Consider the following 19,195-nt stretch of genomic DNA (forward strand, 5'->3'; position numbering starts at 1 on the left):
CACCCAATGATTGGGGCGGGGCTAGGGAAAGGAGGCGGGGCTATCATGGAACCCTCGGAGGGCCAGAAACGGCCCACGGGCCTGACGTTGTACACCCCTGCATTACGGTTATGAATTCGGATTAGGAGGCCTTTTGCTGACTTTGGGATAAGAAAACCCGCTTGCCCCAAATTAAATTAAATTATCCTCCGCAGGTGGCAGGTAAGACAAGAAGGGAGAAATCCGTACGGGTTCTCTGCGTTGAGGAACGCCAAGAAATATGTCCAAGATGTCCACCTCTAGTCAGATGGCTGGATGGCAAAGAGGACGCGATTAAAAAATAATTAACACATCAGAGCTGTGAAAAGCCATTTGTGGCTAGGCGCTGGAGCCACGGACAGTGAAAAGGTCCGTGAATTTCAGCAGGCCTTGGAATTTGGATTTTATCGTGCCTCCGGAGCAGATAGGTGTGAAAAGGCTACCTTTGACCTTCTTTCATTCTCTCAAGCTTGGGCATTTATTAACCCATCTAGGTCAAGAACCACATTCATATGGGATGATCCTGTCGGGTTTACGTAAACGGCTTACGGCTTGATTGATTTGAAACATTTTTACCCAGCCCCAAAAGGCGTCCGTGGAGTCGGTCAAACAAACGCCCCGTGCGATCTAACAAAGGCATGGCATGCGAGGAAAAGCGATGAGGAGGGTAGAGGGGGTGGAAAGTAGTTCTACAAGTCCATTTACTCTTCTCGTTTCCCTCTGCTGTATTTGAGGTGATTATATTACAATCTGCATCGCCCCCCACCATCATGGGGGATGTCTCCTGCTGCGGTCTGCCCCCCCTTTTATTTTAGTTCTTTTAACGGTACTTTTAGGTGGTCCCTGTTAGTTGTCGCATCTTTCTCGGGCATGAATACCCGTGAAATTGCCTCCTAGTCCCAAGGCGGACCATTGGCCTACCTATTCTCCATTGCTGCTCTTGTGCCCACGGTATGCTCAGTACAAGGTGTCACGGGCCTCTGCCCTGAGGCGTTTACAATCTGCACCTCGAGGAGGGAAAGAATAGGGGCTGTTTTGCCAGCCCATCCTCGAAATAGACATCGAAATAGAGTCAAAAGCAACATTAAAAACCATCCAACACACAGCTTTGGACTAGCGGGGGCCCCATGAGGTCATGAGGTCTAGCAACTTGTTCCGAATTCTGCAAGAGGGCCTGGCCTTGTGAGGCAGTGTAGAGAGGGGACGGTCGCCCCCTCCTCCTCCTCCTCCTCCTATATCCGGTTACAGCTCTTGCGGGCAAGTTCACCGAAGCGTCTTGAGCGTGTGACGCTTGTCTTGGAAGCATCCCAGGCCTCTTGGCCAACCCCCTGCCGGACAGCTGTTCCGCCTCGCCCTTTATTGGTCCTGGAGAGACTTTAATCCTCGCACTTTGCCCAAAATTGTGAGGAGAGAAGACACCGTTATCCAGAAGTCCGTCCCGTGGCGATTCTACAAGGATCCCTCTCGGGTCCGACGGAGAAATCTGGCTTGATCCTAGTTCTCCCCCCCCACCCCACCCCCCCAAAACAACAAGAGAGAGTGGGTCCTCTCCCACTTATGGAGGTTGGGACCCCCGTCAACGAGAAGCCCCCCCTCGGCACTCCGCCAGCTCCCGTGCCGCGTGGCTGCCGGAAATTATGCTGGCTTTTTCCTTCCAACTTCTGGGAGGAGGCAAAGAAGATTTTGTTGTTGGCCGGTCCGCTGGTAAGGCTCACACCATTTTTTTCTTTCTTCGTTCGCCGCATGCAATCCTTCTCTTAGCCTCACAACGACCCTGCAAGGTAGGCTAGGCTAGGCTGAGAGCCAGCGACTGGCCCAAAGCCAGTAGGACTGGAATCTGGATCTCCCGGGTCCCAATTTGACACTCTAACCACTACACCACACTGCCAAAGTGGGAAATTATTGATGAATCGAGACACTGCGACCAGCTGTCCCCACTCTGAAATGTCCATCATCGACCGGATTTTCTCTCTTTGTGCTGGTCCCGTTCCGCAGTGCGTTTGGTTTTCCAACGTGTTGTTGCGATCTCTTAAATTTGCTCGACTTTAAGTGACGCTTGCAAGACCTGAGTTGGGGAGCTGGGTTGCTGCTCAGGTTTAGCAAAGCTCTTTCAGTCCAAAGGCAGGTCCTCTGAGCCACCAGAGTGAGAGGCCCTGCATCAAACGGCATTTTAATCGACCGCTAAACCGGCCCTATGGATGTTTGGGAGAACAAGTGCCCTGACCGTTGGCCGTACCGGCTGTGGCTGATGGGTGTTGAAGTGGTTTGGGGAAGGATGCTCTAAGTCTTAAATTGCATTACTCCAGCGTTCCGGGATCCTCACTTGTTCCCTATAGCCTCTCCAGCGCAATCAAGGTGGCGAGTTCGAGAGTTACATATCTTCACATTTCCTATCATTTTTTCCTTCTCCTCTTCTTTCCAGACGCTCATCCAACTCCTGGTGTTCATGATCCATGTGGTCAGCACGATCTTCTGTGGCCATCTCGGTAAAGTCGAGCTGGCTTCGGTCACCCTTGCAATCGCGGTGAGTGCGGAGTTGCCCTGGGGTGGGTTTTTATACCTCCTGCCCTGAGAGGAGGTTCCCCGTTGCATTGTTGAATGAGTCCGCGTTCCCTCCCAAATGAAGACTCACACAGATCCCAACGGCGGGTGGAGTGGGGTTGCAACTGTCGCTTTTTTGTGCGTTTTTTCTGCGGAAGAGCAAAGCGTGCCTACCTTTCTCCTTTTCCCTACAGTCGGGGGATCAGAAACCTGTGAAAGGCAGCGATAAAACGAGCAATCCTTCCATGAAGTCCACATAATATTTCTGAAATGGGAACTCAGCTGAGCATTATTAGATGCCGCTACAGTTGGGAATATTTGGCGAGGTTGAACCGAAGTGGTGGTGGTGGTGGGGCGGGGGTGTGTGAACAGGATCTCTGTGGAAAACGTAGATTTTTGAGGCCAGCGAAGAGGGGTGTCAGGATAAACAGGGGATGAAAAGCTCACTGAGTTCACTGGGCTTGAACCTCACCTCTGTCACCACGTTTACTGTCAGTCTTCTCTTTGGGGATAGCTCAGCTAAATCCGTCTCGATTGGAAAGGCAGAACCCGGGATCTGGGGGTCGCCTGGTGCTGCAGCAGGTTCACCTGGGGCGAACGGACGCCCCCTGTTTTATTACCCACAGGTCAAAGGGTTTGCGCGGCTTGCAAAGTGGGCTTTTCTCGGTCCCGCGTTAGACGGTGAGAAACGGCAAATGCTTGCTTCTATACATCCCTGAAGGCCGGCGCCTCCAGATGGAAAGGAAGCCAGATTTTGGAATCTCTCGCTCCAGACTTTCTAAAGCAGGGGCCAGAAACAAGCCGCGGTGCCAGGTGTCATAGGGGGACAACCGGCACTGGTTCTGGGCTTTGCTGCTCTACAGCGCCGCCCAAGTAATGGCTAGGAACAGGTACTGCAACTCATGATCCCAGCGGGATCAGGTATTCTTATATAACGGTTGCAGCCTCAAGCAGCCAGGCAGAAAAACAGAGACCGGCAACCTGATACCCTCTCAATGTTTTCAACGACGACTCACGTCATCCCTGGTTATGCTGGCTGGGGCTTATGGGACTTGTAGTCCAAAGCGCCCGAGGGGCACCGAGCTGCCCACCTTTGTGTCGGGGGGTGCTCTTTCCCGGCTTGGCAAAAACCTGGCGCCCTCCAGATATGTCAGATTGCAAGTCCCATCCTGGCTGGGGAATGGTGGGCCTTGCGATCCAAAGCATCTGGAGGGCGGCAGGTTGGGGGAAAGTTCCAGCACTGATATTTTGCAGCCTTGATGTTTTATGTTCTCTCTCTCTCTCTGTGTTTGATGATTCTTAGGTAATAAACGTGACCGGCATCTCCGTTGGCTTCGGGTTGTCTTCGGCTTGTGATACGTTAATATCCCAGGTGGGTAGCATCGGCTGGCACTGTTGCGCCCATTTGGCCACGATTCGGGGCGAACGTGAAACGTGGGTCACCGTAAGAACCCGCTCTGCATTTATCGGGTACCCCGACCGATCGCGCAACGCGGCAGTTCTCCTACTCCATCCCTGCCCATTGGCCCTGCTGGTTGAGACTGATGGGAGCTGTAGTCCAAAACACTAGGAGGGCCCCAGGCTGTTCTAGAACGTTCTAGAAAGGCAGAGATCATTTGCTCTCTCAACAAAACCGGCGGAGGGAGCGAGTAAAGCCACAACTCCCCCTTTCAAGAACGTTCTAGAATATATCGTTGTTTTGTTTCTCTGGGAGGTTCATAAAAAGTCACAAACCGCAAACAGGAGATAATAACGTCGTATCAAATCTGTAACACAGAAAATTGAAGAAAAAAAAAACACAATTTAAGCAGCTAAGACAGGGACAGGAAGATATGGGGGGGCTGATAAAAGCAACTGTCACGAATGCCTCATCGAACACCGTCGAATGCTGAGGAGATATTGGCACCAGGCGGGCCTTAGTGGATTCCACAATCCAGGGGCCACCACTGAGAAGGCCCTGTTCCTTGTTGCTGTTTTCTGAGCTTCACTCAGAGGAAGGCCTTGGATGCTGAGTGGTAGGTTTGTGTCAGGAAAGGCACTCCGTCAGGTATCGCAGGCCTGAGCTGTGTAAGGAATAGCTGGCCAATTTTAATAAGACTCTATCGTGAGGTGCATCGGTGTCGACAGCTGGAGAGTTTAAACCCGCCTTCTTTTCCCAGACCTACGGAGGGAAGAACATGAAGCGCGTTGGCACCATCCTGCAACGGGGAGTCCTCATCCTGCTGCTGTCCTGTTTCCCCTGCTGGGCTGTCTTCATCAACACGGAGCAAATCCTCCTCCTCATCCGACAGAACCCGGACGTCTCCAGGTGAGAACGGGAGAGCGAGATGCCCATCACAGCCGGCTGCGGGACGGCTGGCCGTTATGACAACCGCATCCCCTTAAGGATGGGTGCCTGGTTCTCTTGCTTTCCTCTTCCCTGCCCATCGCTTTTTCCTCTTGTGTCGTGTCACCTTTTTCGATGGTAACCCTGAGGACGGGGGTTTGCAGGTTCACATCAATCACGGAGTAGCGATGTGAGTCTTTCCGGCTGTAGAGCAGGGCATAAACACTTTCAAAAATATATATAGGCGTATTGGTGGTCTAGTGCTGGTGGATTTCTTCCACGTACCGGCTTCTTCTATTGTGCGGCTCCAGCCACGCCACAGCTGCAGACTACGAAGCAAATCCCAGCGCCTGAGCGTCGTTTGTCCAATTGCACATCGCAAAGACTTTCCCCTGTGGGGTGGCTCCATCCCCATGGCTCCCTTGGCTCCACCCCTGGTGACCCATTTTCTGCCCCACCAGCCACCACTGTGAATGTAGTCACCCTTGACGAGCCATCCTTTGAGTTTAATTTCTGGCTGGAAGATTCTGCAATACTATTTCCCCGCCATGGCACGCTTGAAAAAGCACACACGTACCGCGAAAGGTTCCGGAAAGGAACGTAATGGCATTGAAAATGGCGCTCTGGCTGGCTTTTTGCGTCCTCTTGGACAGAAAAGAATGGCTAAATTACCATTTCCAGAGCCTTCCACACCGTACACTGGAATGGGACGCTACAGGTATTGCTTTTCTCTATAACAACAACTTTATTTATTCCCAAAAATGCATATTTCAGCACTGTCAGGAAACGAACTCCTTCCAGGGGTCTTTGCTAAAATGTTCATTTGGGGGTACCCCCCCCCCATTCTCTCCTGACAGGCTCACACAGGTCTATGTCATGATCTTCATTCCAGCACTTCCGGTAAGCGTTTGAGAATTTCCCTCTCTCTCAACTGGATCTGTTAAAAAGCCCAACTTAAAGAGCCCATTAAACCCCCCAAATTAAAAAGCCCCAATTCAAAGATCTATTAAAAGCTCCATTAAAAAGCCCAAAACAGGGTTTATTCCTGCTTTGATTCCTACCTGCGTTCCCATGCCTTTAGGCGCCCGCCCCAGGCATGTATGGCAGGCTGAAATCCAACAGGCAAAGCCTGCGCCTGGCAGCACAGAAACTGCACCGGTTGAATGGTTGCCCGTTAAGCACATAGGAGCAATCCATTTCTTTTTATTCTGCTGCCGTTCTCTTTTCTAACTGCGCTCGAAAGCTTCGGTTTCATTATCGTTTTAATCGTGTTTTATGGGTGATTGTAGGCCAGAGGGAGTGCAGCTTTTCGGGAATAGGTGTGTGGTTGGGGTAGAGTCATGCATTTGCTTCTTCTGTCTGAGTACAGGTTCTACCTCTAACGCCTCCTTTTTCTATAGGCGGCGTTTATTTATCAAATTCAGACGAGGTATTTGCAGAACCAGGTAAGTTGTTGCTTCCCTTCACCATTGGGGCGGGGGGGGGGTAACCCTCCGGTCCGGGGACTGGCCAGACACCCCTTTCCTCCAACCACCAATTTTGGGGGTGTTTTCCCAACTTTTGTGCTGTTCCCCGCCCCCATTCTAAGTGCTTGAAATCCCTCTCCGAAGAATTCTTCGCAGAGTTCTTCGCAGGTGCTTTCAGCGAAAACAGGCTGGAGCAAGATGGGAATTGTCAGACTTTTGGCTGTCTAAACATGCATTTATTTATTTATTTATTTGCTTGTTTATTTATTACAGTTACATACTGCCCCATAGCCGAAGCTCTCTGGGCGGTGTACAAAATGCATAGACTTGTGCTCTAATCAATTCATCCGCTAAGCATGCATACGACTGCACCCTGAGCGAATTAGGGCTTACAGACCCCTGGGCCCAGAACACACTAACACAGTTATCCTTCCCACAACTCCAGCCTAGAATTATTTCTCAATAGTATGGCTCAGCCTTCCAAGGCTTAAATTACGTCGATATTTAAAATACTGCTCTCGGCCACCTTTTAGGCTTTAGCCCTCCCAAGGCAGCTAACTATAGTAAAAATGTTTTAGGGTGCAACCCTATGCATGTTTAGACAGAAAAATGTCCTGCAATCCTATGCATGTTTAAACGGAAGAATGTCCTACAATCCTATGTATGTTTAAACAGAAAAAGTCCTACAATCCTATGCATGTTTAAACAGAAAAAGTCCTATAATCCTGTGCATGTTTAAACAGGAAGATGTCCTATAATCCTGTGCATGTTTAAACAGGAAGATGTCCTATAATCCTGTGCATGTTTAAACGGGAAGATGTCCTATAATCCTGTGCATGTTTAAACAGGAAGATGTCCTATAATCCTGTGTATGTTTAAACAGAAAAAAGTCCTACAATCCTATGCATATTTAAACAGGAAAATGTCCTACAATCCTGTGTACGTTTAAACAGAAAAAAGTCTGACAATCCTATACATGTTTAAACAGAAAAAGTCCTACAATCCTATGCATGTTTAAACAAGAAAGTGTCATACAATCCTATGCACATTTAAACAGAAAAATGTCTTGCAATCCTGAGCACATTTAAACCGGAAAAAGGCCTACAATCCCATGCACGTTTAAACAGAAAAAGTCCTACAATCCCGTGCACGTTTAAACAGAAAAATGTCCTGCAATCCTGAGCACGTTTAAACAGAAAAAAGTCCTACAATCCCGTGCACGTTTAAACAGAAAAATGCCTTACAATCCTATGCATGTTTAAACAGGAAGATGTCCTACAATCCTATGCATGTTTAAACAGGAAGATGTCCTACAATCCTATGCATGTTTAAACAGGAAGATGTCCTACAATCCTATGCATGTTTAAACAGGAAGATGTCCTACAATCCTATGCATGTTTAAACAGGGAAATATCCTACAATCCTATGCATGTTTAAACAGAAAAAACTCCTAGAATTCCATGACTTTTTTATACAATTGTACCCTAAAACCAATTATTTCCTTTCAGAGGATTATTTGGCCGGAGGTCCTCTGTGGCATGGCAGCGAACATTGTCAACTTGGTTGCCAACTATATCTTTATCTACGAGCTTCACATGGGAGTTAGGTGAGCAAACAACGGAGCGTGGGGAATATCTAGATCAGTCCATTTTTTTCCCTTTGCCGGCATGGCGCGGAATGGATATTGAGGATTGGAGGAGGAAGGAACTTTCTCAGAGAGTTGCGGCTCCGTTGACGACCAGGCCGGATCCGCGAGCCCGAAAGAGAGCCTCCTCCAAAGAAAAATGGAGGCAAATACATTTGAAAGCCCTGGAACCAAACTTGTTTTGTCTGAATCTGACCTTACAGGGAGCACAGAGGTATTAGCATCATTATTTTGGTGCTACGGTGCCCCCCTATTTTGCTCCATTTTTTTGTTTCCATTTTATTTTTTCGAGAGAAGGAAGCACTCTGCTGTTGCTAAGCAACCGCCAGGCCGAGAGCCTGCCTTGTGGTTGCTAGGCAACGCCGCAGCCCATTTCTTCCTCTTCTCCTCGCTAGGCCCAAAATGGCATCTCGTCCCCCTCCAGAATGGAATGAATAGGGAACTGTGCACATTTCATTTTGTAAATCTCAATTTCCCTTTCTACACCTCCCAGTGCTCCTCACGCAGGCTGGGGATAATGGGACTTGAAGTCCCAAACAGCTGGAGGACACCAGCTTGCGGAAGGCTGTTCTAGTATTATAAGAGAGGGAGAAAAACTTCTCTCTGTGCAGGCTCTTTCCGTTTTCATAATAATTTTACAAATTTCTGCCGAAGTGACATTTTTGCTTTTCCTCGATCCGTTCTAGGGGTTCTGCCTGGGCCAACACCATCGCTCAATATTCGCAAGCCATCGCTCTCTTCCTGTACATCAGGTGGAAAAAGCTCCACGTCAAAACCTGGGGAGGTAAAATCTCCGTTTATTCGCTTTTTAAACGTCCCCTCTGATTCTTGCAAGCTTCAGTCGTGCTTCTCCGTTCTGCCTTCAGCTCCGGGCAGATTTTATTTTATCGATTCAAAATATTTATATATTTCTCTCATTGATCATTTCTGGGAGGCGGGCAAAATCCACCAAAACAGCAATTAAAATGGAAGAAACAATTGGAACAAGAAGTCTCACTAAGCGAGGCATTAAAATCGGCAGATGCGGGGTTAAATAAATACGTTCGAAAGCCCGTCAGGATTGGCGCCTGTCGCACCGCAGCAGGGAGGGAATTCCCAAGTCAACGGGCCACAACCGAAAAGGCCCTCCTGCCAGATATACTTGTGCAGGCGACAGAATATGTAAGAAGCTCAGATCTTGTCGATTTCAGGGAACAGACACATTGATATGGAAGAACTGTCCAGATCTGAGATTTGGGGCACGAATCCTATGCATGTTTGGACAGGAAACAGTCCTACAATCCTATGCATGTTTAGACAGGAAACAGTGCTACAATCCTACGCATGTTTAGACAAGAAACAGTCCGACAATCCTATGCATGTTTAGACAGGAAACAGTGCTACAATCCTATGCATGTTTGGACAGGAAACAGTCCTACAATCCTACGCATGTTTAGACAGGAAACAGTGCTACAATCCTATGCATGTTTAGACAAGAAACAGTGCTACAATCCTACGCATGTTTAGACAAACAATAGTCCTACAATCCTATGCATGTTTAGATAGGAAAAAGCCCTACAATCTTATGCATGTTTAGACAGAAAAAAAGTCCTTCAACTTTGCTCGGTGTTGTAGGGCTTTTTTTCTGTCTAAACAGACATAGGATTGCACCCTCAGGGAATTGTGCTTTCTGGGTTGTCAAAGTGTGGGTTTTTCAGACATTCAGGCTGAATTCTCCTCTTTTTCTTTTTCTTCGTGCCCACAGGCTGGTCCACGGAATGCCTCCAAGAGTGGAACGTGTTTATGGCTTTAGCCATCCCTAGCATGCTGATGATCTGCATTGAATGGTGGACCTTTGAAATTGGAAGTTTTCTGATAGGTCAGTGAGGAGGAGGAGGGCTCACGAGGGAAATGGGTGGGGCTAGAAAACTGGGCCATGCCCACTCTTCCGGGTGGGCGTGGTCATAAAATTAAAGCTCCCAAATCCACCCTTTGCTGATTAATTTATTTTATACCTTTCCCGTCTCCCCAAAATACAACGCTCAAGGCGGCTTAACACAAACCGTCCCAAACCGATTCAAACAGTAAAACAATTACAATAAAAACGTAACAATTCCAGAACAAAAACGGCCAACCCAATCCGTCTTTCGCAACGTTTCATTTCTCTGCCCCTCCCCGCGATCGCCGAAGCTGTGAAATAAAGCTCGAAACCATGCAACAGCTCCCCAGAAGGTCTGGACTACAACGCCTATCATCCCCAGCGAGCGTGGCCAGGGACGATGGCAGTTGTAGTCTCACTCCATCTGGCGGGCAGCGGCCATGCCCTATCTAAACGTCGTAAACTATAATGACAAAAGACTACCGGAGGCAGAACTCTCTAGCACACTGGCGGATGGTGGAAGTTGTAGTCCAAAACCGGCTTGGCGCGTGCTCCGTGTTGGAAAGGGTTCTTAAACGACAGCACACAAGCCACGACCCAAATTGCAGTCGTCCCCCAACTGATTTGCCTCCCTTACTCTTGAGGAATACACAGAGGTGGTCTGAAGCATCTAGGTGCCTCTCTCTAAACGGCACCTATCTCTTTCTTCCCAACTCCTTAGGTCTCCTTAGTGTCGTGGAGTTGTCGGCCCAATCCGTAATTTACGAGGTGGCCACAGTGGTTTATATGGTAAGAATTTCATCCACGTTTCAGCCCAAATTATCATTTCGGGGAGGGAACGCCCCACCACCGGAGCAACCTGGGAAATTACTTTAGGAGGGCAGGCTGGGCCCCTCTCCATGGGGGACTCTGTCACTTGGGAAAGGGTGCCTCCTCCCAACTGAATTGGCCCGGTCCCTTGCACCTTTCCAGATTCCATTTGGGATCAGCGCTGCCGTCGCCGTCCAGGTGGGGAACGCCTTAGGAGCCGGCGACACGGAGGCAGCCCGTAAGTCTTCGGTGGTCAGCATTTTATGCACAGGTACGTGGCATTTCATGGTATGGCAAAAAAGAACTGGGGGCAGATACGTCTTGAGAGGTGTGCAAGCGAGCAAGATTTCATTGAGCCTCCCCTACACACCTTTCCCGTCATAACTTTGAACAAACCCGCCGGTTGTCAATTTAGAGGCAACAAATTTAGAGGTGTTTTTGTGGCTACAGACTGCAAAGAGGCAGGCTGTTTTAAGCAACAGGAGTCCAAAGAATTGACCTCTTGCATTTTCCCCCTCTTCCCTCCCCGTTCCTTCTTCCTCGCGTGTTGTACCTGGTTTAGATTGTACGCCTTAGATTGTTTTACTGATTACATACAAGCCGCTGTGTCCATTTTAGCTGAGCAGCGGGATAAAAACGCTTTGAATAAGAATAGTAATAAAAATAATAACAACTACTAGTTACCGATCCAGAGGTGATATTAGGGATGGGCGAACGAGCCGGGATTCTCCGAACTTCGTCTTGCTGCTTGTATCATGCCCAATTCCCCTTCGCAATCGCTGCTCGCTTCACGAGGCCGGGAGCCCTGCCCAAATCGAATGTCGGCCGAACGGGAGATTTGCGCAAATGTCCCCAAAGAGGGCCCGGCGTGCAACTTTCCTCTATAGATGAAAGCGGGGCTGATTCTGTCCCCGGAGGAATTTTGCGCAAATCGAAGTGGGGATTGCGAATGAGCCGAGCGCAGTGCGCTTTCAACAGTTTACGCATATTTTCGCCAGATGCGTGGTCTCACTCACCTTCAGGATTCAGATGGGGCATACTTTCATGTTTCGTGAGCAAAAATGAAATTCCCGTATATCCTTAGGTTACACTCGCCATTTTAAAAAACAGGACTTCCAGTTCAAACTCCTTTCTTGCTACTGACCATCTTCTTCTTCTTCTCTCTCTCTCTCCCCCACCCCAGTGTGTTTTTTCCTCCTGATGTGCATTGTGTTGACATCTACGAAAGACATCTTGGCTTACGTATTCACCAGCGACACGTGAGTAACTGTCCTTTCGGGATGTGGATGATACTTAGCGTCAATATTTATTTATTTATTTATTTATCATACTTATACCCCGCTCCTCAGCCAAAAAAGGCTCTCAGAGCGGCTTACACTTAGCAAAAAAGACAGTCCCTGCCCTCAGGCTCACAGTCTAATAAACACATGACACACAAGGAACAGGAGTCCAGGAGGGAGGGAGGGAGGAGAGAGAGAGAGAGAGAGAGGATAGGGGTGATGCTGTGTTCAAAAGGACCTTCATTTCTGTCACCTCTGTAATTTCGCTGTCCCGCTATTTCTGGTGTCCGGGCGTACGTGCCGTTGGTTATTTTACCAAAATGGCACCATCCATGCAGCAGAAGGGAAGTAACTAGGCTAGTGAGAACTGCAAAGTTTATGGAAGTACACACACACAACCCATAAGGTGCGTGAAGGGACCCTAAACAGCCCAGTGACGACTGAATGTCTTCATTGGCCGTGAAATGTAAATGGAATAGAATGTCGTACAGGAGGGCATGGCCGGCTGGCACATTGTGTATTATTTAAAATACAGATACCATACCTAACCCCTGTGAAATTAAATAAAATAAATAAGATGAATTCAGCAATATGTTGGAGAGGTTGTCAAGAGAAAGGAACGTATTTACATATGTGGCGGAAATGTGAATATGTACAAAAATTACGGAAAATGGTGTTTAAAGAGATAAAAGGAATTTTAGGAATGGAGATTGAAGAGACACCTATTGTGGCGTTATTATCAGTTTATGGAGAACTGAACTGTAATCAAGAGACAAAAGAATTGATAACGAATTTGTTGACAGCAGAAAGACTAATGATACCTAGAAACTGGAAGACTCAAGGGGATTATCATATAGAAGATTGGTATAAAGAAATATGGGATATTGCTATTAATGATAAATTAACACGTAACATGAAAGTTAGAAGAGGAATGATAAAAACGAATGATTTTGAAGGAATATGGAAACACTTTTTAGAATTTGTACTATTAAAGGGGAGAGGGAAAACACCTCTAGAGGAAGTAATGAGATTTTGGAAATATAAATAAGATCCCGGGGTTGGAGGGAGCACACTTATATTAATTATGTTATTTTAAATATTAAAAAATAAAAAAGGTAAAAAATAATAATACAGGTACCATTCCTTTCTGGAACTTCCCTCCTCTTTGCTTCTTAACACTATAAACCAAACCAAACAATGATACCATGAAGAAATCGTGGGGATAAAATGGAGAGGAAGACCATGGAAAACTGGAATAATTCGTAAAATACTAATAAATGTTCCGCAATGTTAATTTTTATATTCTTATGAACTAGATTTAGGGGAGCCTTCTCCAACCTAGTGCCCTTCAGCTATGTTGGACAACAACTCCCAGTATGCCTGACCTTTGTCCAGGCTGGCTGGGGTTAATGGGAGCTGTAGTCCAAAACATTTGGAGGGGGCAACCACCGAGAAGACTTCCGTTTTCGGAAAACTCCTGTGGGAGGTATTGGCGTGTTCAGTACGGGGTTTAGCATCCGGGACATGGATTCTGCCCGGTTATCTGGCCAGAAAGGAAGATTGCACCCAGAATAACAACTTAATTTCTTTGATTGTTTCTCCCAACAGGGAGGTCATTGAACTGGTAGCCTGGGTGATGCCGGTTTACATTGCCTTCCACCTGTTTGAAGCCCTTTGCGTGAGTATCTCTTCCGGCAGAAACGGCGGGTCTCTTTCCTTCTGTTACATGCCCTCGATTCCAGCCAGGGCTGGGCTCTGGAGCATCACAAGTAATACCGTATTTCTTCGATTCAAAGACACACTTTTCCCCCCATATAAACATCTCTAAAAGCGGGGTGAGTCTTAGAATCGCGGGTGCGTTTATTATTTCTTGGAATCAAAGCTTTTTTTTCTGTTGGTGGTACTGAAATTAGTGTGCGTCTTACAATCGATGGCGTCTTAGAATCGAAGAAATACGGTAATTGAGCTTGGGTGTGTGTGTGTCTGAGAACGTGCAGAGTTCTCAACCCGTGAGCAACCAGAAGCAAGCTCTGACAAATCTGGAACTGAAGGGCTAAGTCTGGGTAGACTGGGCTGTGGGTACCTGTTTATTTATATTTACACATACACACACAGAACTTGAAAACAGGTGAGAATGTTGAGCCGGTTTTTTGAACATGGAATGTAGAATTGCGTCACGCACATGCTCACCATGTTTCTTTCCTAACATCTCTACGTCGGCTGGAGAGAAGACGCAAAAGGTGACTGGACAAACATACAGAGAGGACACCGAATGGGCTGGACTTAAGTTAAATCTTAACTTTGCTCGGATGACAGCCGAACCCTTCCCTCTCCTTTTGGCAGGCCACAACTAGCGGAGTCTTGCGTGGCACCGGGAAGCAAAAGCTTGGCGCCATCTTCAATGCCGTCGGCTACTACGTCGTGGGCTTGCCACTCGGGATCGTGTTGATTTTCGTGGCCAGAATCGGAATGATAGGTACCGTTTCCATGCATTTAACGCTGAGCTACAACAAGATTCAAACTTGGGACACCCCATCTTGCCCTTAACCACACACAGAAGGGATGCTGGGTTTTCTTGTTTTTTTACCAGTTCCTGCTCCTCTACCTTTTAAAATTTTGATCGGCGCGCATTTTGCAGGCGACGGTTTATAGCGCAACATTCCAAAATGCATCGGCGCCCGATTTTTCAGAATGTCCAAAGTTACTGTTAAAAGGCACAAGAGCAGGCCAGGCTCACCTTTTTCTGGTCAGGGGGCGATCTTTGGACAGAGGCACAGTGCAGGGAGGAGTCGTATTGTTAATTGGAGTTAGGGTTGAGGGTTAAAAAGTTTTTAAAATCGCCAAAAATCACTGGATGCTTGGATTTGCTTCAAACTGGCCATGAATGTGGATACACGGATAAGCTCTCATGGAGCCGATTTTGAGGTTTCTAACGTTAAAAGTAAAAAAGTTATAGGCATTTGATTTTCAATGCAAGTCTATGGGGGGGGGGGGGAACACGGAGCTCTGATCCAGATCCGGAGGCCCGCCGTGGAGTGGAGTGGACCATAGGTGGATCGTTGTGGGGCAAATCGGACCCGATCTGGAAGTTGTGGATCGGGATCCAGAGCGGATCGTGTGTGTGTGTGTGTCCGTGCACAACCCTAGTTTTAATTCCATATTTTAACCTATATCAATTTTTGCTGTGTGGTTTGATCCTGGTTGTGCTTTTTTATATTGTATTTTGTATTTGTGTTTTTAGACTGTTGGATGTTTTTATGCTCTTCAGGATTTTAATTTTTGTGAACCGCCCAGAGAGCTTCGGCTATTGGGCGGTATAAAAATGTAATAAATAAATAAACAAACCAGGAGACCCGTGTGAGGTCTAGGGAGGTGGTGGGCTCTCCCACACTGGAGTCATTCAAGAGGCAGCTGGACGACCACCTGTCAGGGATGCTTTAGGGTGGATTCCTGCGTTGAGCAGGGGGTTGGACTGGATGGCCTTGTAGGCCCATCCAACTCTACTACTCTATGATTCTATGTTCAGGAAAAACTTCCTGGCTGTTAGAGCAGTACGACAATGGAACCAGTGACCTAGGGAGGTTGTGGGCTCTCCCACACTAGAGGCCTTCAAGAGGCAGCTGGACAACCACCTGTCAGGGATGCTTTAGGGTGGATTCCTGCGTTGAGCAGGGGTTGGACTGGATGGCCTTGTAGGCCCCTTCCAACTCTGCTCTTCTATGATTCTATGAGCGGGTCCTTTTTATTATTATTTTAGCCTTCATGTGGCTTGCTCTGTCTTCTCCCTCAGGCCTTTGGCTGGGCATGTTAACGTGCGCCCTGATCCCCTGTACATGTTCCATAATCTACATTGCTCGGATGAACTGGAAGAAAGTGGCCGAGGAGGTGAGATGCTTTACTGAACAGGCTCCACCGATAAAGAGCCTAAAACAACAACATCATCCACAAAATATATAACCAGCCTGATATATCGGCAAGGCAGAGTATGCTTTCTCTCAGGGTCGGGGGACAGGCGGCTCTCCAGATGAGTTGGGGCTTCAACACAGCTGCAAGGGCCAGGATGCGGGTCTCTTATTTATTTCAAGCTATTTTTAAAAATCCTGCTTCTCAGCCAGAAAGGGCTTATATAGAGTTAGTAAAAAGAAGACATGTCATATGCTTTGCAGGCTTACAATCTACACAGGCACGACACGCAAGGAAAAAGGCATGGGGAGGGAAGAGGAAAATGTGGCTTGTGAATTAATTTTTTAATTTTTTTTATCATATTTATACCCCGCTCCTCAGCCAAAAAAACGCTTTCGGAGCAGCTTACACTTAGCAAAAAAGACAGTCCCTGCCCTCAGGCTTACAGTCTAATAAAGACATGACACACAAGGAACGGGAGTTCAGGAGGGAAGAGGTAAAGAGAGAGAGAGAGAGAGAAAGAGAGAGATTAAGTGGACTGGGAACAGGGCTGATGGGATTGCTCTGCTCCTGAAGGAGAGGAGTCCAACTGGAACAGGCCGTGATGTGTTGTTTTGAATGGCCGGTTCCAAGACTTGTGTTTTATTGTAGAGGGATACTGCAGTTAGGTTTATTTTTTATGAAAGCTGGTTCGCAAGGGGACATAGAAATATCTAAAATAAATCAAGCCTTGACACGTGGATATGTACACAGTATCAACTACCATTTCCATTGGACCACGGTTGGCGGTGCCGGAAGCTAACGCCTCTGCACCCCTGTGGGAAAACTTTTATCCGTACTAACTTCAAAAAACCGCAGTTAAAAAAACCCCAAACAACTCTTTGAAGTTGGTTGCAAGCATTTCCCTGCTGAAAGGTGGTTTGTAGATCTAAAATCAATCTCCCTTCCCTTGCAGGCTCAGCACCGCGCAGGATTGAGCCAGAAGCTGCCCGAAGATTCGAACTCGGCTCCTGCCCTCACCAAAATAGCACCTTCCTCTGGTACGGGCTACAGATTTGGTCGGGGACGGGGTCTTCTCGCCTCTCAAAACGTGGCAACTTGAATTAAAAGCAGCTTTTCCCTACAGCGCTCATTTCTGCCCCCACCCAGCTGGCCTGGCGAAATGATCAGGCATCCTGGAGGGTGTAGTCCACAAACATCTTGGGGAAACAGGTTGGAGAAGGCTGGATTAAGGGGGACATAAGTCCAGCACTCTGTTCACAGTGGCCAACCAGGGACCAACAAGGCAGGACATGGTGCAACAGCACCCTCCCACCCATGTTCCCCAGCAACTGGTGCACACAGGCTTACTGCCTCTGATCCTGGAGGCAGCACAGAGCCAATAGGGCTAGTAGCCACAGATAGCCTTCTCCTCCAGGAACTGATCCAACCCCTTTTGAAGCCATCCAAATGGGTGGCCGCCACTACATCATGTGGTGGGGAGTTCCACAGTTTAGCTCTGCACTGTGTGAAGAAATCCTTCCTTTGATCTGTCCTGAATCTCCCGCCCGTCCGCGTCGTGAGAGGACCCCGGGTTCGAGTATTATGAAAGAGGTAGAAAATAATCTCGCTGTGCACATCAGGCAGAAGTTTGTACACCGATAAGCAAAGAGAAGCCTATCACATGAACGATATATGCACATAATATATCTTACCTCATCAATTTATAATAATATTATTAGCCCTCATCAATTTATAGTATGCTTTTATACTGTTGGTTTTCCATTTTGAACGCTGTCCATGGTTTTAATTTTTTGTAAACCGCCCAGAGAGCTATTGGGTGGTATAGAAATGCAATAATAAATAAATGAGAGGATAGATAGGGTGAGAGAGGGTAGACAGATGGACAAATGGATAGATAGGGTAAGATAGATATAAGGTATGATAGGATAAATAGGGTAAGATACCGTATTTCTTCCATTGTAAGACGCCATCGATTGTAAGACGCACACTAATTTCAGTACTACCAACAGAAGGAAAACACCCTAAGACACACCCGCGATTCTAAGACGCACCCCATTTTTAGAGATGTTTATATGGGGAAAAAAGTGTGTCTTAGAATCGAAGAAATAGGGTAGGTAAGGTAGGATAAATAGATTAGGGACGCAGTGTCAGCTGTGGTTGATGGAACGTTGTCGTCCAACAGAACTGGTTTGGAAAGGCTGGTTTAAAACAAGCCAGCTTCCTAAGCCATGATTCGAAGTTGGCTTGTTTCGAAGCAAGACAGACAGACAGACAGAGCTGGAGGTCAAACCAGAAGCATTAATTCCTCTAGGCTTTTGCTTCAGAATGAGCCTTGCGTGGCGCAGAGCTGCAAAGCAGCAGTTTCTGCAGCTGAAACTCTCCGCATGGCCTGAGTTCGATCCCAGCGGAAGCTGGTTTCAGGCAGCCGGCTCAGGTCGACTCAGCCTTCCATCCTCCCGAGGTCGGTAAAATGAGTACCCAGTTAGCTGGGGGAAAGGGAATAATGGCAGGGGAAGGCAACGGCGAACCACCCCGCTATAAGGCCTTCCAAGAAAACGTCAGTGAAAGCTGGCATCCTTCCAAGAGTCAGTAATGACTCAGTGCTTGCACGAGAGGTTCCTTTCCTTCCTTTGCTTCAGACTTTTTTTGTCACTGCTAAACCATCAAGTCTAGTTTAATGCCTCCTCTCGCCCGGCACGTGTACCAAGGAACAGCTGAGCTAAGGAAGCCCCGTTTCCTTTTTTTCTTTGCACATCACAGGACAAACGGATGTCCAGAACGGAGTCGTCCTGGTGAGCTTCACCGAAAGGGGCGGGCCAACCTTCCGGGACGAGCGGACGACGGAGGGCCTCTCAACTGTCAGCAAAGTGCTAACGACCAAGGAGTTGATTGTGTATCGGGGCCTGGCTGTCGGGGCATCTGTGGCCATCCTGGCCGTCGGAGTCGCAATCCGGCTCTCCACCGTTAAGACCTAGGGGCCTCGCGCTTGGCGGGTTGCGGGAGGAGGAGACGGAAAAACTCCTTCTGGCTCGAAGCAAAAGGAACAGGATACCAGCACGTCTGGGGCGGCGCCTTGTTTCGGAAGCTGATCGCTGGGTGTTGGTAGGATTTGAACCCAGGACTCGCCGGCACAAAACCCAGGAGCAGCTTGGAGGAGGTGTGCGGAGACTGTGTTTTGCAGGGTGTTACACATTAAAAAGAAAAAAAAGCGTTCCTTAAAGGAGGGACGCACCTGTTCTAATTTTTATTTTTATGTTTTTACAACCACTGGAACCGCAAAGAGCCGTTAAAATGAAATGACAAAAGCCACTGCACCATTCCTCGACCTGAGCAATAAAAGTGTCA

The 19,195-nt window shown here is 47.7% G+C and overlaps 1 protein-coding gene across 1 annotated transcript; it reads left to right on the forward strand.

Annotated features, from left to right (window-relative positions):
- The first annotated feature begins 1,575 nt into the window (after positions 1–1,575).
- On the forward strand, positions 1,576–19,186 carry SLC47A1 (solute carrier family 47 member 1). Its single transcript, XM_063146800.1, has 17 exons — positions 1,576–1,722; positions 2,441–2,542; positions 3,863–3,931; positions 4,719–4,867; positions 5,743–5,785; positions 6,286–6,330; positions 7,860–7,957; positions 8,683–8,780; positions 9,741–9,854; positions 10,576–10,643; positions 10,827–10,935; positions 11,848–11,923; positions 13,553–13,622; positions 14,288–14,420; positions 15,735–15,829; positions 16,803–16,887; positions 18,575–19,186. The coding sequence occupies exons 1-17, from the start codon at positions 1,576–1,578 to the stop codon at positions 18,823–18,825; spliced, it is 1,752 nt and encodes a 583-aa protein (XP_063002870.1). The 3' UTR covers positions 18,826–19,186.
- Positions 19,187–19,195: the final 9 nt, after the last annotated feature.

This window comes from Elgaria multicarinata, chromosome 22 (genome assembly GCF_023053635.1).
Source record: "Elgaria multicarinata webbii isolate HBS135686 ecotype San Diego chromosome 22, rElgMul1.1.pri, whole genome shotgun sequence".
Taxonomy (NCBI): Eukaryota; Metazoa; Chordata; class Lepidosauria; order Squamata; family Anguidae; genus Elgaria; species Elgaria multicarinata.